The sequence below is a fragment of the Coffea arabica genome, chromosome 7c, assembly GCF_036785885.1.
Source record: "Coffea arabica cultivar ET-39 chromosome 7c, Coffea Arabica ET-39 HiFi, whole genome shotgun sequence".
Classification (NCBI taxonomy): domain Eukaryota; kingdom Viridiplantae; phylum Streptophyta; class Magnoliopsida; order Gentianales; family Rubiaceae; genus Coffea; species Coffea arabica.
The window spans coordinates 4,416,912-4,443,287 of NC_092322.1; the positions used below are offsets into that span (position 1 = coordinate 4,416,912).

A 26,376-nucleotide genomic window follows, 5' to 3' on the forward strand; every position below is an offset into this window, starting at 1 on the left:
AGACACCTAATTTACTAAGTAATATAAGGTAGCTTGTATATCAATGGTATAATAAGGAGTTTCATACATTTTTAGGTACTACGTTCACATGTGATGAAAATATTTTACTTGTCAAATAACATAAGATTTCGGATTAGAATTCACTTTTATTCAAGACATCACTCTTGAACAGGAGTGCAAAAAATTGGAAACGTAAACTTCTTTTCACTGTAAAGCCATATTCAATTCATTCAAAAGTTATAAAAATGTAGCCAAGTTCTTAATTGTTCATTACTTTTCAAAATGATACTTAAAGTAATGACAAAAGGTTAAATTGACTACAATAGTTAAATTTTCTTGGAACTAAACTAATTTTATGAAGAACTGAAATAGAGTAGTAGTACAAGCATTTGTTATTACCAAAAGGTTTTAGGTGATTTAAGGATAGAACTTTGGGGATCTATATTTTTTGGGAAAAAACATTTGAATCTTAAATTTAGAATTTGGGAGAGTAAATGGATAAATGGATGGATCATGGTTTACACTATCCATTTAAATGACATCCATTTAGATCCATTTATTAAATGGTTTTAATTGGATTGGATCAATTTGATCCACTATCCATTTAACTAAAACCATTTATCAACCATTTATCCATTTTGCCACTTCTACCACCTACCATACATTAATGGAACATGTGAAGAATCACAGAGCAAACAGACAGTGTAATGGATGGAAAAAGATGTGTAATTAGATTAAGTGCTAAGATGTTTGTCAAGTCAACAACAAATGAGTTATGGTTTAAAAAAACATGTATGATTAGATTAAGTGCTAAGATGTTTGTCAAGTCAACAACAAATGAGCTACTTCTTGCACCAAAGATGATCAAGACAGCCATTAGTACTCCCCCCCCCCCCCCCCCCCCCCCCCCGGCCCCAAAAGAAAAATCCTCTAGCAATAGAACCAACACATTCTTTAGAAAATCAACATATCATTTACAGCTAGAATCTGTGACGTTTAACAGAAGGAAGTGTTTCGGCCTTTATTCCCATGAGTGGATGCATGGGTGATCAATTAGCATCCATTGCTTATCGATTGCCTTTAATGAACATTTTTCTTATAATGGACGTGTATGTAAACTGAGGGTCGCACTGATCAGATAACTGTAGATCATGATCAGTGATTTTTATAACGTAGTGCACTGGAATTTCACGATTGCGAAAAAGTTGGTATAGATGATACAAATCCAAGGCGCTGAACGATATTGGTGAATCCGATAGAGAAGGGAAAAAACAATCTTTAATGAACAATTTAGAGAAAGAAGGAAAAAAATACAAAACACCACTACAAAACGATGGAAAAAATATGAATATCCATTTGTCTCCTTGAAATTATCTCTTTGGTATATGTGGCTGTAGCTGACTAGCTGTGGCTGGCCAATTGCGCCAACTGTTTCTGCGAAATGAAGAAATCCAGGAATTATACCCAAATACTACTCCTATACCAATGATTTTCTTGCTTCCTCCCTTTCGATTAACTCTTGCAAGAAGTCATTCCAGGTGTCAATAGGTCCAGGCAAACACCAATGCACGCAATCATTAGCCATTTTCTCATTTGGCCAGTGGCCATATTTGCTTGGGTGACCATCCGGTCTTAGCAACATGGGTTGTGTTGCATCCAGCAACCTAAATTTCAAACCCCTCTTGCTTCCCTCTTCTTGTGCGATTCTGAGTTCCCGCCGTTGAATCTCGTACATTTCTACCATGTAGTCCTCCAAGACAGCCTCATTCCTCTTATAAGGCATCGTTCTCACACAGTCTCCACCTTTGTCCCAAGATCCACCTTCGAAGTGTGACGGGGTAATGGTCCTGAGGAATGTCACGCCCTTAAAATTTGCTAAGCTGTTAATGGCTCTGAAAGCAGTTCTGAAAGCTCTTTCATAGCTAAAGTTCATTCTCAAGCGAGCAACATTGTCCAGTTGACAGGCGAGGCAGCCAATCAGAGTGCGATTTTCATAGAAAATGGTTGGCCGGAAGAACCATTGGCCAGCTGAAATAACAATGTAGTCGTACCCTTCAACCTTGGTTGTCCAGTCCTCGTCAAACTCATCTAGATATAGATTGAAGGGGCGGGTGACGTCGTTGGGATCAGTTTTTTCTGACCTTACCAGATACGGAGCTGAAAAGATGGAAATATTGAAGTTATAATCCTTGTATACCCAATGCTGGTTCTCATCATTCCCAGTAGAAACATCCAGAGGATCAAGAACCTGGATATACACGAAAAGATGTTTAATCCCAACTTCCACAGAGCATAAACTAACGATGTTTTCCAGTTGGTTGGTTGATTAGCCAGGTATTTTCTTTGGGTTGAATTGTGTGAATGATATATTCTCAATGTTTACTCTGTCTCAGTCTTGGTAGAAGAAATCAATTCGAGCTTTTACTAGAAACAATCTGCCATCTAGACGATAGCCATCATCATCTCGAAAGTGCGTATTTCCTATTTACCATATTAGATGTAAAAAGAGATTATATAATCTTTCCGTTTCTTTTTGATATATAATCAGAGTTATCAAACTTAGAATACTGAAGTGGATGGTCGACATTTATAAATCCTGCCTTGCTAGCCTGACCCAGATTTGTAGTTCAGATCATTTACGCAGGTGGTTCATTACAGCTCCTAGATGTCATCCTGGCAAAATTAAGAAGAAAAATCCATGGACTAAGGCAGCCAAATGTCTTGTATGGATAAGCTTCTAAAATGTCAGAAGCCAGAAAAGGGATACTAGCCAAGTCACCATATGTGATTTTACTAGAAGATCCTAAACTCCTCAGCCATTCAATTTGTTTCAAAAACCCAAAATTAACCGGCAACTGCCTATCAAAGCCGCAACTTCCCAAGGAAATGCAATAAAAATCTCCAACAGTAGGTGGTGCCGATTACCTTAACCGTTTTCACCGGACCAAAGGAATGCGACGAATATTCACTTTGAAGTCTTAATTAAACCGTGTTGAAACATTCAAAACCATTTGGGTGCCAGAACATGAGACATCGTCACCTGACAAGGATTAGGGACAACTACCAGGCCAAATGGACTTTAAATTCTAATGACCTCTTTCCGTTGAGATTAGCAGAAATGGCGACAGAAAAAGTTCTACTCATACTGAAAACAGTGAGGACCATTGGTTAAATAAAGACTAATTAAGAAGATCAGAGATCGTAATAGTGAACGGGTTGGGGAGGACTTAATTACCCTGGACAAGAGACAGATCAATGACTGCATATGGTTCCTTGCGACAGAGTCTCCAATGAAGGCAATGGACTTTCCTCGGACCAGCTCCAAGAAATGGTTGGGATCGAAGATTGGCAGCACGCACCCGTCTGGTTTCCACCTCCATTTCAAGAAACCCGTGTCGGGTCTTGCGTATTTCAAGCAATTCTGATGGTCTTGAATCCTATAACAGGTGGCGTTGGTATAATATGGCGCCTCTGGGTTGGGAACCCATTCCCCTGAAAACAAATCACAGTAGTTTTCTTGAGTAGTACCTGTTGGATTCTGGGAATTTGTCCTGTTGTAACTATGATCAATCTGAGCAGGAGAGCTTGGGCTTGGGATTGATGAGGACCTGGTGCTGCCGGCAGCTGCTGTTTCTTGTGCTGCTTTGTGGCTTCCGGGCTCATCGCCGCCTAGAATTTCTTTGGACTTTGTTGTATCATTAGATTCCGGCCATTCGGGATCTTTAGGCCTCCTTATCGTTGACTCCTCGAGAGAAGGGGTTGCTTCAGATATTTCGCCGAGCTTGTACCAGAATGAAGGAGGAGAATACACAGAAATGACAAGAGACAAAAGAACAGTTATGGCGATGAGGAAAGTGGCTACTTTAGGTATCCTTCTTAGCTTTAGCTGTAAGGAAAGCTCACCGGCTTGGCGTTTCATAACTTCAATGATGATAACACAACAGGAGGGGGGAAAATAAACGGTGCGACTCAACTTTTCCAAATATTGACTTTTCCTTTCCCCAATAAAGAGAAGGATTGGGAACAGAAGGAAGGCTGCAGCGGTACAGGGGATTAAAGGAATACCTGCATGAAAACGACCAGCATGCTCTCTAACTAAGAACCTCAATCTGCTCAAAAAAAAAAATTACAAACTTCAGTGAGACAGCACCACTAAAATTAAAGCCCTTCACTCGTACATGCTACAAAAGCAACAATTTGTCTTGCCATATATTAAATCAAGCCTAATAATTATAATAGTTTCTATATTATATTATTGTTTAGCAGGTTTTAGGTCAAATTAAGTTTTTAGTAATTTTATATTTAGTAATTGATTATTATATTAAGTAATTACTTACTTATTAAATTTGTTTCTTATTTATCAATTCATGTTGAATATATATATATAATTCATGTTTCTTATTTATCAATTCATGTTGAATATATATATGTGTGTGTGTATATAATGTGTTTAAGTATTGTTTTCGGTTGAAAAGAGTAAAAGTGTTTTGATTGTTGTAAAGATATTTATTTATGTCGAGATCATGATTAATAAACTTCTCCGAGAGAGGAAGGATTGGGTTGAGTGGTAAAAAGAAAAAAAAAAAAAAGACCTCTTTTCTCACATATGTTTATATGCATTAAATATCCTCTGCCGCTGCAAGAACAGACATGTTGAAGCTTGAAACTCAAAACCATCCCCGTTTAGTCAAAGATGAAATTAGTGTGGCCATTTAATCCGCGGTTCCCAAGTACTACTCCAGCTTAAAATATGACTGCAAGTAAATACTACTACTACTAATAAAAATTTTGTCTACTTACTGCATACACATATTAATTGCCTGGCGGCTCAAAAGTTAAACCCGCAGGATTCAAGAATGGAAAGAAAAAAATTATAATTTTAGTGCAGCGTATCAAAGAATGGTTGTGCAGCAAATAATTTTACTGTAGCATAACCAGAGTAGTTAATCACCGCATGTCGTATGGAATAAGAGGTTATTACTTAATGTCGTCGTTTTCCTTAAATTCATATGGGTGCGTAATATACCATATGATCCGATGGTTCCAGTCAATTTTCCGTACCCTGTTCGATTACCCCAGAATAGATTAGAGTAGAAGTACTGAAGTAGATATAAATAATAACAATTGAACAAATATATATATCAAAGAATGGATGTTCACCATCCATATGGCATTTCACAAGTTCAGGTTCCTGTTACTATTATGATTTATGATTTCAAAGGTAACCCAAAAAAAAAATGTATACATTGAATACAGACAATCCACAACCTTCCATTTATCGAACTCAACAGAATTCAACGGGCGAACGTGCCTAGAAAAGTTCGACTAGAATTTCTTTGTATCCGCACGTGCGTGCGCCTGTTTTAAGTTTTGCTGTCCTTGTAATTAGAAAGGTAAGAAAGAATAGGTAAAGCTTCTTCTCCAAGTCAAAACAAAACCATTTTTGCGGCGCGGCTCAACCATTCATTCATAACTGATTGGATTAGTTAAGCCTCGTATAATGGCCAAATCCGTATATAGTTTCCAAGATCTCACCATAGCGATGTATCGACAAGCTTCGTTGGCAGATCAAATTCGAAGGGGCAAAAGAAAAAGGACAGGATACACCTAAAGCGATGCGGCGCCCCAGGAAGAAGTTGAATCGAGCAAAAAAATAGTAATCAATCGACTAAGCAGCTGCGGAGTGGGGGAAACAGCTAGCCCAGTCTCGCAGGAACAGGTCCGATGCTCAATGGCCGCCAATCCATCCAACAAGTCCAATGCACGAACGCCGGCCTATGCAGCCTGTTTTATTCTATGAAAGCCCTCTGGGGAGGCCTAGGTATAAGTATCCTGCCGCTTGATCAGAGGAAGCCCAATCTCTCTCTCTCTCTCTCCAACTTGTATAAATAATAATCTTTCTGCACTCATAATTAACAAATAGGAGTATGCAAAATCATCCATATTTGAAAATTAGAAGGGCTGCAAAAGGTGTAATTAAAAGTTACAGACAATTACGAACCTCTGAATCTACACACACAATTACATACGACTCCAAACCTATATAGACAACTCTGAACTACTAGTTTTCCTATAACTATTATTCTATCTCTTGATTCCTATAATTTAGGTATTTTCACTCTCAATTCTACCCCATGTTCTGTAAGCATTTTGACAAATCTTTAAATACCAAGCAATATAAAACAAGAATTAGGAGAGTTTTAATATGTCCTTTGACTTATCAATGCTGCTGGAATCCGTCAACTAATAACGGCATTATTCAATGTATATATACATCAGATTGCCAAATTCAGAGAAAGAGAAAGGAAAAGGGGAACCACCTACGGCTTAAAAAGTAAAGATAAATGAAAGCATTGAACATAAAATCGAAAAGAATCCATACAGGAGGTGACCAGCTTTTGAGACCTCAAACCTTACACATCTTGAATTCAAATATCCCTTCTTCTTTTTTTTCCCGGCTTTTTAAACCTACCCTGTCTGCTTGACCCCCAAAAAAAAAAAATTTCATACAGCTTCTGGCGGCATGGCTTTTGTCAATTTGTGCTCCGTAATGAATTCAATGACTGTAAGCAGTTTTTTCTTCTTCAAATCTTTCGATAATCAAATGTCATTTCATTCGGCGACCGACAGAATACGACTAATTAGGTAACTGGTTTGTCTGATTCCTCCCTCCTTAATAACTCTAACAAAACATCATTCCACGAGTCGATCGGTCCAGGCAAACACCAATGCACACAATCTCTGGGCAACTCCAACTTCTGATCTGGTAAATGGCCATACACGCTGGGGTGACCATCCGGTCTCAGCAGCATAGCTTTCGTTGCATCAAATAACCTAAGCCTCAATCCTCGTTTCCTTCCTTCTTCCTGCGCAATTCTAAGTTCCTCTAATTGGATCTTGTACAACTCTAAATTATATCCCTCTAAGACGGCTTCATTTCTCTTGTAAGGCCTGGTCCTAGGACAGTTTCCGCCGCTATCCCAAGTTCCATTTTCGAAGTGTGACGGAGCAAAGGTCCTCAGAAATATTACACCCTTGAAATTTTGCAGACTATTAATGGCTCCAAATGCTGTTCTGAAAGCCCTTTGATAGCTAAAATATGTTGTCAAGCGAGTGACATTCTCCTGTGGACAATATTGGCAGCCGACCAAATTGCCCTTTTCGTAGAACATGGTTGGTCGGAAGAACCAGTGGCCAGCGTTGATGATAACGTAGTCATATTCTTCAATTTTGGTTGTCCAATTTTCATCAAACTCGTCAAGATATAGGCTAAAAGAACGGGTCCTGTCCTTGGGACCAGTTATCTCAACTGACCTTACCAAATAAGGAGCCCAAAAGATTGACATTCTAAAATTGTATCCTTGGTACTCCCATTGTCTGTTCTCATCGGTTGAATTTGAAATTTCTTGAGGATAAAGCACCTGGAAATAGCGTGAAAAGATTTAATTTCTCCATCTGATCATAAGGAGAGAAATTAATTTACACAAAATCAAATGGGACAACAATAAGCTTCTCCTACACCCCCACAATACCCTCCCCCCCCCCTCTCCCTTTAACAAAAAAAAAAAAGGCTTCCTTTTTAGGGTGTGTCTGTGTAACGTACTACATCCTACTTGTAGTGTACTATGATAGCAATGATTTCTTTGATGTATGAAATTAGGTCGCACTTCAGGTTCAACATTAATTAGGGTTTCAGTACTGATATGCCAAAGGTGACATTAATGCATTTAATCTCAGTCGCAAAAGGATTCAAGGAAACCAGTAACAACCGATCAAATATTTTGCTTGGTGTCCATCAATCATCGTAAAGCATCACAATCCTATTTTTTCCTCCCTACAGATACAATCTTCTGATATCAATGAAAACAACAATGTAACAATGAGGTGACAGTGGTCATCGTGGACAATAATTTAGATCTCGGACAATATGTTGAATTAGCAAATATTTTTAGAGTTGACAGTGAACTTACCCTGGACAAGAGACACATCAATGACTGCAAGTGATTTCTTGCCACAGAGTCTCCGACAAAGGCAATAGACTTTCCCCTGACGAGTTCCAAGAATTGGTGTGGGTCGAATATAGGCAGTTCACAGCCATCTGGTTTCCATCTCCATTTCAAGAACTCTATGTCAGGCCTTCCATATTTCATGCAATTCTGATGTTCTTGAATTCCATAACAAGAGTTGGTATAGTACGGTGCCTCAGGGTTCGGAACCCACTCCCCTGAGAATAAGTCACAGTATTCTTCTTCTTGTGATCCCTGTGCTTCTATTTCTGCTGATTTTGTAACCTCAACTTGCTCTGCTTTTAGGCTTGGTGGCTCCTCCTCATCCTCTTTTGTTACTTTTCGGTCCTCTACCCCACTTTCTCTGTGGTTACAGGGCTCAGAACCATCATGTTCATTACGACATGCCTCCAAAATGACACCCGAAGGAGCAGTTGACTTTACTGGTTCCTCCGCTGAATCAAACTCAGAAGGAAGTTTGGATGCTTTCTTCGTATTGAATTGTGTTGAAGGGGAATAAATGGAGATAGCTGATAACAGAATAGTTAGGGCTACAACTAAGGCTATCTTTGGTATTTTTCTTCTAGTTTGATGTTTCCTTAGTGAATGCTCAATGGCTTGGAACTTCATTTTTAAGGCCTTGAAGGAAAACTAATTAAGCCAGAGTAAGAGAGAATGAGGATGAAGGAGCCACCAAGGAATTACACACAGTAGTAGATCAGAAAGAACTTGTGGCCAACGTTCCTCTCGAGTTTTTAACAATGGCACGTATTGGAAGTTCCTTCACAAAACCAAATCCAAATAATAAAACGCGTATTAGCAGGAGACTTGGAGGTTTTTCTTATGCAGAGCATGTGAGACATAAGGAGCGGAAAACAGAGCAATGCATGCAATTCATACTATTTTCTCTGCTTAAACCCAGAAACAACAGTAATACTTAATCTTAGTAATGCAAGTTCTGCATTGCCTTGGCACAGTTGTGTATAGATTAATATTTTAAAGTTGAAACTAGGAAATAACAAAGAATGCCTCATATGTAGTCAATTCAGATCTGAATAAAAAGTCGGAAATTGTGGACTATGGACTATGAAGCCATCATGTTCTAAAGTTATCCAACAGTTGATGTTACTGCAGCAGGGCTACTGAAAGTATCAACAGCCTAAGCATCAAAACGTACAAAGTTAAGACCATGATTGCTGCAATTTCAACGACTCCTCTTTTTCTCTTAACTTTGCTTTTTCAATAACATCTTGAACAACTCATTAAACAAGCTTTAGGTATCTTTTAAATGCTGAAACATGATGAAAAGGTTAGCTAAATGACCTATGTGTTCATTGCAAAACATGGAAGAATTTAATGGTTAGAGTTAAATTCCAATTATCACTAGCATAACCAGTTTGATGGTGAGAATATAACCGTATGAACAAGGAGCCAACTGAATCTGTCAGCAAATCAAGTTAGAATAACAGTCTTTAGATGCTATTCGTTAGTAACAGTAGTTATGCAAGATGAGCAAAGATTAATTCCAACTAGCATGTCAATACTTGGGTTGGACTCTAGAGAGAACAACTTCTTAACGTGTTTCCACAGCCATATTGTCGGACAAACCTTCTTTATGACTTGTGGTGGTAAGCATGCGCCCCTTATCTTCACGCCAACCAATAAGTATGAGTTTATTCATGTGAATCTTTCAAATGATTCACAGAGTTTCATCTTTGAAATACAAGTAGTTAAAAGATCATTATCTTGGAATTTTATGTTCAATTTTCTCAAGAAAAAATATACCTTATTTCAATTTTGTCCATAAAACGACCAAAGTCAATATGTATTCCAATTCCAAGTTGACGACCAGAGTCTTACTTATACATTATACAACCAAATCAATAACGAATTACTAGCAGTTAAACTCAAATTATTACAAGTATGACAAAACGAATCGACCTAAACGAATTAAGTGTATACTGACAAGTCCAAATCCTCATTAAAATGCGGTACTGCCGTTGTTTTCTAAGTGTCAATCATGCAGCATGGTCGTAGTTTGGACGGTCCATTCAGTTTAGTCATCAGTCATCAAAGAAGGCAACAAATACTACCAAGCAGGAGTTATGCTCTACATTATCTCATGCACCAGTATACCGCATAAAAATCATGATAACAGACATGACACTGGCGATGTATATGATAATCAAGAAAATTACTACTCAATTAATTAACAGCATACAAAAGTGTCAGACCTAATCAGCAAAAAATGGAGTTACCTCCAAACTTCTCCTGAGCATTCTGCCTTCGGACCAGAATTCGTGCGATAAAGAGAGTCAATCGTGTATAGAGATGCACAGCTGAGCAAGCTGTCATGTACTATGAAACTGTCAAGGGATGGAGAGGCAGAATGGCAGATCCAGTTTAAAGAGAAGTGAAGCTGGGCTGTGGCAGATTAGAGGAGAATTAGGACCCGCGGCAGCTTGTCAAGCAGAAACCGGCAGTAGAGTGGGTAATGGGGGAGGAGAGGAAGAAAAAGTCCGGAAGGAAGAGGAGAAGAGCTCTGTACGAAGATGGTGATGAACTTTGGCTCTTAGCTTGCCTTGGTACTTGGCCCGGGTTCGGTGGTTTGTTCGAATGTGGGGCCATGGTACAAATGCATGTGTCTGCTCCCACGACATCAGTGCACGACGCTTACCCATATATATAACTAATTGTAAGCATTACAACTACCAATGTAACCATTAGTATGCGAATAAATTAAGAAATTAAAGTTTGCTTGACAATAAAAATTTTATATAAAATTCATTTATCATAAATATAAAATATTACTCCACGTATTTTTTTATTGCACGCAAATCAAATCGAATCAAAATACAACTTGCAATGCAGGTATAAATAATATGAATATATCTTAATATCTAGATTTATTTAGTTTGTTTAAATATATTGCATGGTACAATTCTTACTAACTATTGTAGGAGATTCTAATCCAAAATTGCTTTAGTCACCTACAATACATAACGGTAGAGTTTTGGATCTGGTGTAAACATTTCTTTGTTTTGTCGTCATTTTTAAAATTTTCAATTTCACCCTTATAATTATATGTAATTATATCAGTCGTGATTGCATATCATGCTAACTAACATAACTAAAGTTAAACCTCACCCTTACTGTGTAGGCATATGTCACCTACATAACTGCCCATAAAACATTATTTTAATCATCAAGTTAATTAAAATTTTATTAAAAAAACTATTAAAAATCAAACTTTTTTGTTTATAAAAGTTTTTTACTAAATTCTTCCGAATAAAAAAGCTAATGTTTCTATTTTTCCAAGACGGTAAAGCTAATGTTTCTAAGCCATACAAACATGGTGTGTGCCCTTGCCTCCTTGGCACTTGTTTGAAACTAGGTGCTGGCTACTTTGGCAACGATGATTCAGCTCAACTTGAAAGTTTCCAGCTCAAGCTGTTCGAACAAGTAAACGAGTTTCTACGTACCCCACAATCTCAAGTATATTACTATTTCCCCATTTTTAGTTTTATTGCATATAACTTTATAAAAAAAAGGGGGCAGTAAAAGTTACCAAAAGCAACTAACTGACGAGGATTGTGGGGTATTTACTTTGGATTTAAGGTTCATGGAGGTATCCTCCTGTCATCATTTGATTGGATGGGTATTCCTCGTGAGTCCTTTAGATTTCTTTCGGATTGGTTTGCTGATGTTTGCTGCGTGTCTCTCATTGTGTTGGGTGTGTGTGTAATATTTCATTTCGAAAAAAAAAAAAGACGAGGACAACATATATTAAATAAGGATATTTTAGAGAAATTAAAAAATAACTATATTTTTCAATTGAAAAATAGACTATAATTTGAAACAAATAAAAAATATAGAACTATCAAAATTGGACGGGGGAGTAGTTGCCAAATGTTCAAACTTTCTCCTCTTAAGGTCTTGCGTTTTAAGCATACTTTCTTTAAAAGTGAAATTTCAAACATTTGGAGCTGTTGTCAATTACTGCTCTCTTATACATTACGAAGGGAAATCATTTAATTCATAAGAATACATTACGAAGGGAAATAATTAAATTCATAATATTCTTTTAAGACTGGCCCACTCGTCCTTTCTATGACGATCTCTTCTGGTTGGTTTTTTGTCTGCATCGAACCAGAGGTCCGGGTGAACAGTAAAACCCCAACATAATTCCATTATTGCTTTCACTCAATGCATGGAAAGCAGTTCCCTACCACGTGCTTTCTATCAGCCCATTGTCCCCGTCTAGATGGCGACATGTTCTCTGCCGGATCCATATGTAGTTAAATCAGATTTTTGTTTTATATAATATTGAATATGTTACTCCGGGATTAGCTATTTTTGAGGGTATTTTAGAAATATTTTACTGTAATAATATAATTGAAAAGCTTTTACTGTAAATAAGGCTATTTTTTATGTTATTTTTGGGTGTTTTTTAAGGTTATTTTTTTATGTTTTTTGATGTTTTTGAAGTTGTCTAAATTCTAAACCATAGAACGGATTCCAGTGCACCTTCTGGATTTAGGTGGTCTGCTATATCAAACACAAACGCCCTAAATTACCTCATTTAGATGCCAAACTTTATGAGTCCTATTGAAGCAATTTCAATTTTTCCTGCTAAACAGTACGAACAAGGCCACGCTCTTTTTTGAAAAAAGGCTGGACCAGCCAACAAGTCAGTTTTTTAGCTACTTTAAACGAGATCTTGGGTTTTTTTTTTCCCTTTCCCCCTCTCCCTGACAAAGATCCTTCACTAAAGTTTGCTATAAGGAATACAAAACTTTAGGACTACTAAGTGCTTAATTAGCACGAGTAAAACTTCTGTTGCCTCAAATTCCATTCCACGGCGACCACGTAATACAAAGAGAAGGAAAAAATCAGGGACACGTTTGAATTGCATTTTTTTGAATTTTTTTTGTAAAAAAATTATTATAATAATTTAATATATATAATATAAAAAAATGATTGCGAAATATATTCACGAAAAATACAGCAATTTTTTAATTTTTTCCAAACAAGGCCTTATCACAAAGATCACCGACAGATCGTTCCTGCACTTTATTTAATGGTAATTGGCAGGTCTGTTTTTGGAAGCCTCCTCCTGCGTGCGCTTGGATGTTAGAAGATGAGCTTTAAGGACGAATAAAACCAAAGGTAGGCCCCTGAGATTATGCCAAATTGCGGCCTATCCAGCTGTGGCGTCCGGTTTGGTTGGGGCCAGAGGGGACTTTCTCTAAATCTCGTTTAGTTTTTTCTTTTCACCGGGCCAAGTTGGTTGGAGGGGGGCTCTAACCCCTTAATTCTCATAATTGAATTGAATTTTGCTAGACAACGAAAGCACAACAGTTTAGTGGATATTCCCAATCTTAACGAAAAACTTCCTATTCCCGCAAGGGTTCGAGTCCATGGTTATCGTATTCAGAGGGATAGAGCCTCCCCTCTCGAGTCGGTGGGGAATTAGTCAGATCCGATTTATCCGATGGCCCGAATATCCCCTCAATCAGACCCAAAAAAAAAAAAAATTTCCTATTCATTCTTCCCCGTGACACGATGAAGTAAAAGATATGTGAATTGATAAATTTTTTGTCTCTCATCCGGATCATGAATCTGATAGTAAACCATACACAATCAGGCCAACGTACACGAATCAGAAAAGAAAATTGGGTATTTACGGTATTTTACTTTTATCAACTTCTCATGGTTTGTGATTAACACATTTGCAAGGTCCGATGTTGTATAGGAGGGGAGAGATAGATATACACGCTAAAAAATGTATAACGGGAGATTGCTATATACAACACAAACATACATATGTGTAGTAGAAGAGGAATAAATAACACATTATTAATGACACACAATAATAATACTCTTAATTTTTTTATTCTTCTCAACTGAATATAATAATTAAATGCCTTATATAACCTTGTATATAAGTCAAAATAACTGGATGAATAAAGAACGACCATCTAGTACAATTTTCAACTATTATACAATAAATAGAAACATCTAAATAAGTAATATTCTTCTGGAAAAGTAATTATCTAATTTAATATTCAATTATTACATAACAAATAAAAATATCTAAAAAAATATTCGGCTTTATATATATATATATATATAATGTGACAGCGCTATGTATTCCATGCTAATAACTTTTAAGATGACATGATGGATGCACCAAATTCCCAAAAGCTTGCGAGTTAATCATTAGGAACATTTAAACGTTTTAGAGATTGGGAGGATTCACGGGTATTTCCTCGGTGCCCTTTTGTTTAAACTATTTTTGGTTGAAATTATTACTCTATATAACAGTAGTGTCACGTAGAATATAGCTTAACTACTGAAGCAGCTCGACTCCTCGCGTCCTCATTGCAATAGGATCTGCGGCCTCACAATTTCTAGCTGGTTTCTATATATATATATATATGTATATATATATATATGTGTGTAAGAGAAAAGAAATCCCATCAAGCACAATAATTTATCCGGCCACCAGAATATTTGAAGAACCATGAAAATGCACCCCTTTGCCAAATTCTCATTATCGTCGTCTGGCACTAGTAGCAGCAGTAGTAGACGCAATTTTGTGGACAAACCCAAGAACCGTCGTGCATGGCTTTTCGTTGCTCTCGTCTTTCCTATTCTCATCCTCCTAATGTTCACCAGTGCTCCGAGACAATATCTATCCATCCGTCGTCTGAAGCTACGTTTCCGAGCTCCGGCTGGTTCTGAGCAGTGCAAGTACGGCACGGTCTATGTATACGACCTTCCTCCATCCTTCAACAAGAAATTGTTAGACAACTGCCGCGCTATAGATCCGCAGAATTCACTTTGCGATGCTCTCTCTAACGATGGGTTTGGCCCGAAAGCCACCGATTTCCAGGGAATCATCCCCGAGGATCTTACTCCCGCGTGGTACGCCACTAGCATGTTTGCCGGTGAAGTTATTTATCATACCAGGATCTCCAATTACAAGTGCAGAACCTACGATCCAGATTCTGCAGCAGCTTTTTACATACCCTTTTATGCGGGATTAGCCACTGCCAAGTATCTGTACGCTAATCGCAGTACTGAGAGCGAGAGAGAATCGCAGGGCGAGAGCTTGGTCAAGTGGGTAACTGAGCAACCGTCTTGGAAGAGATCCAACGGCGCAGATCACTTTATTATGCTGGGCAGAGTATCTGGGGATTTCAGGCCTGGGGATCATCATATGGATGCAAAATCGGGGTCGAGCTTCGTTCTCATGCCTCCCATCAGACAGACGCTAAGGCTGGCACTTGAACGAAGCCCCTGGGACCGCTACGAGATTGGGGTGCCGTATCCTACGGGATTTCATCCCAGGTCCAACGCTGAGCTTGAGAAATGGTTGAAATTCGTGAGAACTCGCAACCGGTCCAAGCTCTTCACATTTGTGGGAGGGAAAGAAAAAAGGTTGAAGGATGACTTCAGGGGTTTGTTGGTGGACCAGTGCCGCGACGAGTCTGACAGGTGCACAGTTGTGGACTGTTCGGAGACTCCGTGTTCCGATGGAAGCCCGGCAATTCTTGAACCCTTCCTGGGCTCCAACTTCTGTTTGCAGCCCAGATCAGGTGATTCTTTCACGAGAAGATCCACATTTAATTGCATGCTGGCTGGTTCAATACCGGTTTTCTTCTGGAAAAGAAGCATCTTTGGTCAGTATGACTGGTTCCTGAGAGATGACCCCGAGCGGTTCTCGGTATTTATAGACGAGAACCAAGTGAGAAACGGGACAATTTCTATTAGGAAAGTGTTGGAGGGATATGGCATTGAAGAGATTCAGATGATGAGGGAAAGGGTCACTAATCTGATACCTAGGTTTCTTTATGTTATGCCCGGTGATGATGAATACGATGATGGTGGTGTGGGGAAGTATACCATGAGAGATGCAGTTGATATAGCTGTTGAAGGGGTGCTGCGACGATTCAAGGAGCTAAGATTAGTCGAGCGACAATGAGCGCAAACAAATTACCCGCCAAAGGCTCGAGACCTCAGTTCAAGGCCTCCAGTGGGTGATTCTTCTGGGGTCCTCGTTTACGTGGTTCAAGTTCAACAACAACAATTTTGCTATTCGGACCTCTAATAAGGTCCGGTTGATGAATTCACAGTACCAGTGTATTGCTAATTGATTAACGCTGGAAATTAATTGCTTGATTCAGAGGATCAGGCTTCATTAGTGTCGTAAGTATGCAAGTATTTATGTTGTCATCAAAAGTCAGTTTGTACTTGTGGATTAATTGAAGAAAAAATACCGTGATAAAAGAGTAAAATTTACTGTATGTAATAAGATGAAGGTATATTGATGATCTATTTGTATCCTCATAGGAATCGCAAATATTCAAACCGTTGAGTATTAGGTAAAACAACTATTATTTGCAGAGTTAGCTGCGGAACTTGGCTCCCTCTCAAGGCACCACTTACCGAAGTCGTCGGTAATGAAAGTTCCCACAAGTAAACAAAAATACTAGCGTGGTAGTGTCATAGTAATAGCTAGGAGCCAACCCATACGCAACTTCTAGAGCAGAGACGAGGGAAGAAATGCAGCCCTTAGCCAGATTCATAACATCTAGGCGGAATTTTCTCGACAAACCCAAGAACCGTCGTGCCTGGCTCTTAATTGCTTGATCCAGAGGATCAGGCTTCGTTAGTATCGTAAGTATGCAAGTATCTAAGTGGTCAACACAGTCAGCTTGTACTTTTGGATTAATTGAAGAAAAAAAATACCATGATAAAAGATTAAAATTTAGTGTATGTAATAAGATGAAGGTATATTCAATTTTGTTATAGCAGATGCAGCGGAACAGAAGAGCAAACAAGAATAGACAAGAACAATTTGGAGGAAATCAGATTTTATTAGGGTTGTAATCGAAATAGTTTACAGACTAAAATAAGGTGTGTATATATATACAACCAAACAGACTAGACCCAAAATAGACCCAAAACAAGACCCAAAATAAAACAGATACGGTAACTAATATATACCGTAAGCTTCGGGGGCGTTGCCCCCGAACTCCCACCGGGGGCAACGCTGCCCCTCGGGTCCCCAGCCGGGGCGTGTCGCCCCTTGGACCCCCGACTCGCTGACCGGACAGCGAGACTCCCGTACAGTTCAGCAGGGATTGAAGATCTAATTCAAGGCATCTCAACAAATTTGTATCCTCATAGGAAACACAAATATTCAAACCGTTGAACAAAATTGCTTCATAGGAGTCAAACACAAAAAAGGCAAAGAGAAAAGGATAATGGAAGAAACAAATGCATGCTAGAAGTTTATTGCTGTCGCAGTAATAAAATTTTTGGGAGTACGTTTTGTGGGGAGAATCCCAAATGAATTCCTCAACTACTCTAGGTATACCTATATGATGATTTTTTTGTTTCCTCCGGTTTGATTAATTCTTGTAAGAAGTCATTCCATGCGTCGATCGGACCAGGCAAACACCAATGCACGCAATCATTAGTCACTTTCTCAGTTGGCCAGTGACCGTATTTACTGGGGTGACCATCTGGTCTCAGCGACATAGCCTGCGTTACATCAAATAATCGAAACCTTAAACCCCATTTGCTCCCTTCTTCTTGAGCAATTCTAAGTTCCTTCAATTGTATTTTGTGCAGTTCTGAGTTATAATCCGCCAAGACAGTCTCATTCCTCTTGAAGGGCCTCGTTCTCACACAATCTCCACCTTGGTCCCAAACCCCACCTTCAAAGTGCGACGGGGCAATGGTCCTAAGGATTGTTACACCCTTGAAGTTTGCTAAGCTGATAACTGCTCTGAAAGCTGTCCTCAAAGCTCTTTCATAGCTAAAATTCATTGTGAACTGAGTAACACTGTCTTGTTTACAGGCCAGGCAGCCAATGAGGGTGCGATTTTCATAGAAATTGGTTGGCCTGAAGAACCATTGCCCAGCTGAGATGATAATGTAGTCATACGCTTGAACTTTTGTTGTCCAGCCATCATCAAACTCATCAAGATACAGATTGAAAGGGCGGGTTATGTCGTTGGGATCAGTTCTTTCTGACCTTACCAGATAGGGAGCCCAGAACATGGAAACGTTGAAGTTGTACTCCCTGTATACCCAGCGTCTATTTTCGTCATTAGCAGTTGAAACATCCAGAGGATAAAGAACCTGAAAATACACGGATAAAAATTATATATTCCATTTGCAGCACAACATTTTCATCTTTATTTCTTATTTTCCTTTTTGTAGGGAATATACGGTGGACTGATGTTCAAGAACTGCAAAAAAGGGTGGTAATTTGCCTCGGCCAGTTAACAATTACTGTCAATCATCCCATAATTCGTTTTCTCACTCCATCATATCTTCGTTTTTTCTTGCTTTAGGAAGCCATCAAATTGATTTAGGGAGTGGAAACACGGAATCAGTTGATCCTTTTTTTTTTTTTTTTTTTTTTTGATACAGTGAGTTTTGTTTTCGTGTAAATCCTGCGCTGCTAACTTACCCATTTTGAAGGAAGATGAAATAAAAATAGGAAATATTTTGGGTTGGAGCACTAAGTTTTATGCTATTGCTCATAAAAGTTGTGCGCATCAAAGTTATAAGCACATTAAAAGTATAACTAATGCAAATCTTTAGTGAACGACGCAAGTTTTACAACAAAACGGATTAACTTAATCTCGTGTGATGAGGGCAAGCAAAATTAAATTCCTCAAAAGGTGGAGCTTTAAATTTGATCACATATAAGAAATTAAGCAAAAACAGAATGCATGGCAGAGCATAACCAATGCAGACTCATACGGCTGCTATTCTGTCTTGTCTTACTCAAGGAAGCCTGGACGACCATTCCTACCACACAAAGAAATTGTACAGATTGCAAGGGGATTTTTAAAACAAAATAAAATCAGCACGCATGGAGTAATGTGAGCCAAAATTTTAGATAATGCAAAGTATTTCACTAACAAATCAAACATGACTGAGCTAACATGATGAATGTGAAGATGGACTTTACCCTCGACAAGAGGCACATCAATGACAACATATGATTTCTTGCCAGAGAGTCTCCCACGAAGGCGATAGACTTTCCCCTAACCACTTCCAAAAACTGGTGCGGATCGAATATGGGCAGCTCGCATCCGTCTGGTTTCCACCTCCATTTCAAAAAGTTAGTATCGGGCCTTCCATATTTCATACAATTCTGATGATCGTAAATTCCATAACACGTGGAGTTGGTATAATACGGTGCCTCTGGGTTGGGAACCCATTCCCCTGTAAACAGGTCGCAGCTTTCTTTATCTCCCAATTTGCTATGGTCAATGCCGCCAGCAGGATTAGGAACTGGAGATACCCTCTTAGTTTGTTCCGGTGATCGTTGGATTGGAATTCTCGTTCTTCCCTCATTTTCGTCCCCTTGGCTTGGGCTTGGAGATGGAGCAGACCGCCTTTCAGAATTATTTCTATCCAATGTAGTCCGGGCAACTATCAAGTCACTCTTGATGGAGCTTGGTGGTTCGCTTGGCTCTGTTTCTGGTGAATTTGCAGCCTGAGGTTCATCATCTTTTTCAGGTCTCCTTATCGATTCCCTGAGAGAATCAGAAGAAGGGACCGCTTGAGGTACATTCCCAGGATTATATAGTAGTGAAGGAGAATATACGCAAATAATAGTAGCAACGGATAAAGCAATGCTTAAGGCTACAAGAGAGGCTACCTTGGGTGCCTTTCTTCGTTTTTGATGCGCTGGAAGATCAAACATTTGAAGATTCATTCAGGAGGCCTGGAAAGAAATCAAGCAAGAGCCAATGAGATCGAGGAATGGAGTGATCAGAATCACATATAATTTTGTGCTGAAGATCTAAAACATGAGGAATGAGGAATGAAAATATGAAATATAAGTCGGGGTGAAACAAGATCGAATCCTAGTCCAATACAATGGCACGATAAAATGTTTCTTCTTTGAGTATGACGATGGAACAACTCCGCAAATCCCATGAACCTCAGCGCATTGAGTTTCCAGTTTATATGCATGGTAAGATGCGAAAGTTAGAAAACTGCGCGGTGTAATTAATAGAAAGCAGCTTCCGAATGGTTTGACCATTTATAAACTACAACTGGACAAGCTGGATGCTTTTCGTTTCCATTCGATCGAGTAGCTTTCGAGGAATGGTTGTCAGTTTTTTTTTTTTTTTTTTTTTAAATGTTTAACGAACAAGTAGCTTTTCATGCAGAAAATAATCCCAATCACTTCTAAAATTTTATGTGGTCCAAGTGTGTGAGATAGTAGTAATTAAACGTTCCAAGTGTGTAATTAGACGTTCCATATGAATGTTTAATTGTGTTTAGAAATGTAAAATAAGTGCCTGTTTGATAACATAAAAAAGTGCTGAAACTGAATTCATTCAGACATTCAGATGTTGTGGGTGTTTGATAAATAAAAATTCACTTGCTGAACTTATTAAGTGGTGCTGAATTTATATGTATTTTTTTCAGCACAAGAATCGTAACTGAATGCTTAATTTGATAAGAGTCAAGAGATTTACTTCAACTACTTTATCTTATCTACCAAATATATTCTTGTTTGTTAATTACATTCAAAATCCTTATTTAATTAAACAATCTAATATTTCCTATTCAAAATCCTTATTTAATTAAACAAAACAACCTGATATTCTCTATTCAAAATTTTTTTTTAACAATAATATTTTTTTGCAGTAATTTTCATCCACAAACATTTATATTTTGATATTTTTTTTGTGCAGATAAATATTATTTATGTGATGCAGCTTATCCACACACACATGGCTTTATGACACCATATCGAAATATTAGATATTGGTTGTCTGATTTTCAAAATGCTTTTCGTCCAAGATCAAAAGAAGAACGCTTTAAACCAAGCACATGCAAGATTGAGAAATGTAATTGAACGTGCTTTTGGAATATTAAAAGCTCGTTTTTCCATTTTCAAAACGATGAAACCATACCCTTTTCCCACACACAGAAACATTGTCATTGTATGCATTGCTCTTCACAATCATTATCATTTTCATACCTAACAATTTTAAGTTAATTAAATCATAGGTTCTATTTCCTTTTTGGATTAAAAGATAGAAGGACAAAATTGTACAATTTAGCTTATTAAACATTAAGTTATGAATATTTATCAAACAGTATAAATAGATTCAGCATTAAGATTCAGACATTCATATATCTCTTTTCAGTGCTTAAAATTCAACAAATTAATTATTTCAGTATTCAGAATTCAGAGTTCAGAGTTCAGAATTCAGATTCAGTATTATCAAACGGAGCCTAAGTCTCTAGTGGTGCGTATCTTGCCAATTTTGTGAACATAGTCATTAAACTTGCCCCCTGGCCAACCCTCAGTTATCCCCCCAAAAAGCCCAAGCGACGGTGCAAGGAATTCATGTAGTTAACAATAATTTAGTACTCCTCCCTGACAAGCGCAACGGATCTTCTGTCCCATACCCTGTCTCACATCCTATCCCACTCCTTATAATTTCGCCAAGTGTCCCTTAATAAATCAAACCCTCAAATAACCCAACTCAGACCATAGTAAGTTAATTAATCGGTTAACCGGGCAAAGAAACATAAACCCATTCAATCTCTATAACCAAAACTGATTGAAATAAAAACATAATCTGAAATTCACGGTTGTTTCAAGAGGAAAAAAACCCTAAAACCCAGGAAATCTCTGTCCTCTCTTCATCATCTTCTCCATTCAAACAGAAAACTTCACGGATAATTCAGCGTCATGAATCAGCTTTGACGAAATATTCACGGATATGGTCCGACATGCCGAAAAGGGTTTGCACGAAGATGCATTGGCCTGAATTTCATGGATAAGGAATGGGTTACAAGAGGATCCCCCACTTGATGCTCTGAACGAGAAGATTGTGGTAAGTTTGATTGTTTGTTTTTGGTTTTCACAAATCCCCTCCTTTCTCCGCTTCCGAAGTTTTGTTTTTGGATGCAAAGTTAATTTAGCTTTTGTTGTTTGCGTCAAAGCTCATCAAATTACATGCTCTCAATGGGCAATTGGACGAAGCTCACCATCTGTTCGATCAAATGCCTAAAAGGAAGATGAATCAAACTGTTTATAGTTACTGCTATGTGCCTCTGGCCTTGAATGAATAACTTGAGCACAGGTGCTATCAGGGGGATCTGCTAAATCATCCCATGGTGACATAGGTTGAGGACTGTCAACTTCTACAATCCTTTTTGACCAAGAACTCTGCTGGAAGGAGATATTACAATCAATTGACGCTATAAACAAACTTGATCACGGGTATGTTTAAGAGTAATCACACATAAAGTGGACATTATGAATTAGTTTCCACAATGTTTTTAAGTTTTGCGGTGCACTTTATCACTCGAAGATGAACACAAACTCCCTAAATTACAAATGCATGATAAAGTATTTTTACTATTTCCATTTTGCAGTTGAAGACGCCAAACAAAATGAATTCGTCAAGGTCTTCTTGCAGTTGATGACGCCAGAGGCACATAGCAGTAACTGGGTGGGATATGCTACGATTTTTCCTTCCCTGTTTACAGTTATAAAGGTTTGATCCCGAAAACAAAAACATTTTCATTTCTTGAATTTGTTCTGTGTTGTCGAAAGTCGTCAGATTGGTTTTGGAGAAACCAAGAAAAATTCGTGTTAATGCATCTGAGACTATAGAAGCCTATATCATTCTGTGCAACCTTGATGGTGGACAAGAAGAGCAGGAGAGGAAAAGGTTCTTGCGTGAAGGAGGAGGAGGAGTGGGGTAAGGCAAAGCCATCAACTCTCAAGAATTTGCCGGTTTACAAGCTAAGGGAGGCTCTTGAGGAGGCTTCTGAAGATGGGTCATTGGCAAAATGACATGAAATTGATTCTGAGTCTTTGAATCAAGATGGCTGCTTGGGAAGGTCAAGATCTCTTGCAAGGCTTAATGCCCAGAAGGAATTTTTGAGGGCAACTGCTCTTTTGTCTAATAGGACATTTTGCACTGAAGAATCCATTCCTGATTTTAGTGAAGCCTTCAATAAGTTCTTGACTTTGTACCCAAAGTTCCAATGTTCAGAAACAATTGACCAATTGAGACTTGACTTTGTACGGGTTGTTTTCTTATTTTCAAATGCTACAGTATTGGGATTCATCTGCATTTAGCTTAAAGGAAATTACTGCTAATTTGAGCAATCATGTACTTCATGGGGGTGCAGAGGAAGGTACTGTGGAGCATGATATTGAAACCAAAATTATGGATTACTTCAACATTCCTGAGAATCTTTCTTGTACGTGTTTTTACTTTGGCACAAATCAAATACAGCAACTGTAATCACAGAAACAAAGAATATATGAACTCCTTGCCCTCAAGTATTATCTCCATATAATACGCAGAGCATCGCTGGCATAGTCCCCACAAAACTTTTAATTCTGCACAACTGAAAAGGCCAGAGAGTAAAGAATATTGAGTTCATATGGACCTTGAACTTTCCACTCTAAGAATCCTCAAACAAGGAACGTTTAGTACTTTTAGTTACCGACACAAGTTTCAGTCAACATCCACTGGCATTGGAAATTAAGACAATTTGTTGTATGCATCAAGAATCCAGAGCAGCTCAACTAATATATCTCATCTTCTACAGTTTAGTCAAAAGAACGTTTATTAACAAAAATTTAAACAAAAATATCAAGATCAATTGAAATATAAGCACAAAGTATTATTCCACTTAAAGGTCTAACTAATCCATGAATGCAATCCCACAGTTTCGTCCTCCATTTCTTCAGAAGCATCTTCATTCAATTTTCCCATTTTCAACAACTTGTTGATCAGAATCATCATTATTTTCAAGTTCTTGTGCCTACAAAAACGGACCCAAAGTTAGCAAATATATTGAATTATAATTGTAAATTATCAAACTAATATATATATGATTAAATAATTAATCAAGGTTTTTTCTTACTTGGACAAAACTTATTGATGCATGTTGTTGTGCTATTGAACTTGAAGACATCAAATCATAGCCTTAGTAGAAGTTAGGGTCCAACGTCTGCCAGAAAAATAAGAAATAAAAGATCACACATACAAACAAATAGCTATAAACTTGCAAAACTATAATACTAATGGTTGACATAATATCTACAAAAAGCATACTATTCACTTACTTGTAATAATTGTGTCATGTTCTTAGTATTTTGTCTATTGCAGATGTCTTCTATTGGAATTCCAAATTCCTGATATAATTAAAGAGAGACAACCACAAATCATGAGTTGGCAAATCATTCTCCATATCTTTCCAATCACAAAGGCGTAAAGCAACATAAAAAATCTATACCCCAAATTATATATGCAAAATTCTATTTAACACTTGAAAAATATGGATTGTACAAATATAAGGATGTTGAAATTCCTAATTATGAACCAACAAATGGAAGCTTTTTTTTGAGTAATTTAAATAATTTTTAAGAAAAAAATTGGTTGATCAAGAGAGCAAACCTCAATAACAGATATGTCCTTTCTTTACAAGCCTATGCACAGCAAACAGAAGGTTGGGCATATGATAGCGTAACAAGAAGCTTCTCCAGGAAATAAAGACGTGCAAGTTTTGGCACAATGTCTAGAATCTGCGTTCAATGTAAAAACAAAAGCATATTAAAATAAGAGCTGTATCGTATTGTTCATGTACAGATCCTAAAAATTTCTCAAACTGGAATAAGACCAATACTATTCCTCCATCAATTTCAGCAAAGGAAGAACATTACGACCCTATTTGCATGAATACAAATTCCAAGAAAAAAGTTGCCATTTTTTTTCCTAAACAGCAGGTAGGAATAAAAAGAAAAAATGTCACCTTGCAAAGATCCAGAAAAAAGTGGAGAAGATCTTGAACAAAACCAACATATTCACATCTCTCTCAATTCTCTCCTCCCTAGCTGCAACTGAGAGCTTTTGCTAGTACCAAATAACAGGATCCCTTTCTAAAAATTTTTTCTTCCCAAGTCTCCTTTATCATTGTTATCTAACACCCAAAAATTCCCATCCCTGTTTACATCCTGGCTGGACCCTGATGCCACACCAAACAGCACACGACCCATGTTCACTTAAGGGCTCACAGTATGTGTTAGTAGCAATGAAAGCATATTACTCTAGCCCATGCAAATTACTAACTACACCACCTGTTGTATTTCAGTTCTGATTTCAGCCATTCAAGTGAAAAACTAGATGCTCCTTTCTGCTTTTTTACTACGTATCTTGCCAAAAAAAAAAAAAATCTTTCAGAGGTAGTTACTGGTTCACACTCAATTGACAAAAGCTAGTGTAGTTTTTATGCAAATGGTAACTATGGAAACAATGTACTACTACTTGTTAAACTCCAAAACTAAGGGATAGGAGATATTGAGACTCTAGTCAACCAAAAACTATTAGTTATGAATTAAAGTTCTTTTTTTTGAAAAGAAAAAAAATGTATGACACATGAAAATCCCATGTTGTCAAGAATTACTACTGTCGAAAACAAAATATCTTGACTAGCGCCTCTGCCTGTTAAAACACAAGCGAAAGCTAAAAATAACAAAAAACACCCTAACACATGCCAACCCATGCTCTGGAGGAAAAGTATTTCATGCTTTAAGGTCTCTTTCTACTGCTTCACATAAGATCAACAATTGGACTAGAGGACCCCCCCACCCATGGAATGAATTGGGAGATCAAACAGGAACCACAAAAATCAGCTTAAAGGTCTTGCACTTAGGTCAATTTTGTATGTGTTTGCGGGCTTGGCAAAATCAGCTAGCATTCAAATATCAATAATTGCATGGTTTATGCATTGCGTTCAGATACTCACAAGACAACACAAAACATGCATGAGACTTCGGAAGCGGAGAAAGGAGGGGATTTGTGAAAACCAAAAACAAACAATCAAACTTACCACAATCTTCTCGTTCAGAGCATCAGGTGGGGGATCCTCTTGTAACCCATTCCTTATCCATGAAATTCAGGCCAATGCATCTTCGGGCAAACCCTTTTCAGCATGTCGGACCATATCCGTGACTCTTTCGTCAAAGCTGATTCATGACGCTGAATTATCCGTGAAGTTGTCTGTTTGAATGGAGAAGATGATGAAGAGAGGACAGAGATTTCCTGGGTTTTAGGGTTTTTTTCCTCTTGAAACAACCGTGAATTTCAGATTATGTTTTTATTTTAATCAGTTTTGGTTATAGAGATTGAATGGGTTTAAGTTTCTTTGCCCGGTTAACTGATTAATTAACTTACTATGATCTGAGTTGGGTTATTTGAGGGTTTGATTTATTAAGGGACACTTGGCGAAATTATAAGGAGTGGGATAGGATGTGAGATAGGGTATGGGACAGAAGATCCGTTGC

At 37.9% G+C, this 26,376-nt stretch overlaps 4 protein-coding genes across 6 annotated transcripts; 1 reads left to right on the forward strand and 3 right to left on the reverse strand.

Moving 5' to 3' along the window:
• Positions 1-1,194: 1,194 nt before the first annotated feature.
• On the reverse strand, positions 1,195-4,040 carry LOC113698432 (protein trichome birefringence-like 19). 2 transcript variants are annotated; one of them, XM_072057257.1, is made up of 3 exons: positions 3,529-3,815; positions 3,236-3,437; positions 1,195-2,157 (listed from the first exon to the last, which is right to left on the reverse strand). In XM_072057257.1, exons 1-3 carry the CDS (start codon positions 3,661-3,663, stop codon positions 1,478-1,480), a joined length of 1,017 nt encoding a protein of 338 aa, XP_071913358.1. In that variant the 5' UTR covers positions 3,664-3,815; the 3' UTR covers positions 1,195-1,477. The 2 variants fall into 2 exon arrangements, with proteins under 2 accessions (XP_071913358.1, XP_027074055.1); XM_027218254.2 differs by having other exon boundaries at positions 1,195-2,248; positions 3,236-4,040.
• Positions 4,041-6,327: 2,287 nt separating this feature from the next.
• Positions 6,328-10,650, reverse strand: LOC113698433 (protein trichome birefringence-like 19). 2 transcript variants are annotated; one of them, XM_027218255.2, is made up of 3 exons: positions 10,265-10,650; positions 7,971-8,787; positions 6,328-7,421 (listed from the first exon to the last, which is right to left on the reverse strand). In XM_027218255.2, exons 2-3 carry the CDS (start codon positions 8,634-8,636, stop codon positions 6,642-6,644), a joined length of 1,446 nt encoding a protein of 481 aa, XP_027074056.1. In that variant the 5' UTR covers positions 8,637-8,787; positions 10,265-10,650; the 3' UTR covers positions 6,328-6,641. The 2 variants fall into 2 exon arrangements, with proteins under 2 accessions (XP_027074056.1, XP_071913359.1); XM_072057258.1 differs by having other exon boundaries at positions 10,241-10,650.
• A 3,719-nt stretch (positions 10,651-14,369) lies between these two features.
• LOC113698934 (xyloglucan galactosyltransferase XLT2-like) lies at positions 14,370-16,349 on the forward strand. Its single transcript, XM_027218913.2, has one exon. The coding sequence runs from the start codon at positions 14,533-14,535 to the stop codon at positions 15,994-15,996; it is 1,464 nt and encodes a 487-aa protein (XP_027074714.1). The 5' UTR covers positions 14,370-14,532; the 3' UTR covers positions 15,997-16,349.
• A 1,035-nt stretch (positions 16,350-17,384) lies between these two features.
• Positions 17,385-19,758, reverse strand: LOC113698935 (protein trichome birefringence-like 19). The gene is made up of 2 exons (XM_072056857.1): positions 19,006-19,758; positions 17,385-18,164 (listed from the first exon to the last, which is right to left on the reverse strand). The coding sequence occupies exons 1-2, from the start codon at positions 19,756-19,758 to the stop codon at positions 17,385-17,387; spliced, it is 1,533 nt and encodes a 510-aa protein (XP_071912958.1).
• Between the last annotated feature and the right edge of the window lie 6,618 nt (positions 19,759-26,376).

What these genes read in the sequence shown, in the direction of transcription:
- LOC113698432 (XM_027218254.2), bottom strand. Translation starts at nt 3,919, where the DNA reads ATGAAACGCCAAGCCGGTGAGCTTTCCTTACAGCTAAAGCTAAGAAGG. An exon ending in TGATCTGTCTCTTGTCCAGG is followed by an intron (nt 2,249 to 3,235) that starts GTAATTAAGTCC and finishes GTGTATATCCAG; the next exon opens with GTTCTTGATCCTCTGGATGT.
- LOC113698433 (XM_027218255.2), bottom strand. Translation starts at nt 8,636, where the DNA reads ATGAAGTTCCAAGCCATTGAGCATTCACTAAGGAAACATCAAACTAGA. An exon ending in TGATGTGTCTCTTGTCCAGG is followed by an intron (nt 7,422 to 7,970) that starts GTAAGTTCACTG and finishes CGCTATTTCCAG; the next exon opens with GTGCTTTATCCTCAAGAAAT.
- LOC113698934 (XM_027218913.2), top strand. Translation starts at nt 14,533, where the DNA reads ATGAAAATGCACCCCTTTGCCAAATTCTCATTATCGTCGTCTGGCACT.
- LOC113698935 (XM_072056857.1), bottom strand. Translation starts at nt 19,758, where the DNA reads ATGAATCTTCAAATGTTTGATCTTCCAGCGCATCAAAAACGAAGAAAG. An exon ending in TGATGTGCCTCTTGTCGAGG is followed by an intron (nt 18,165 to 19,005) that starts GTAAAGTCCATC and finishes GTGTATTTTCAG; the next exon opens with GTTCTTTATCCTCTGGATGT.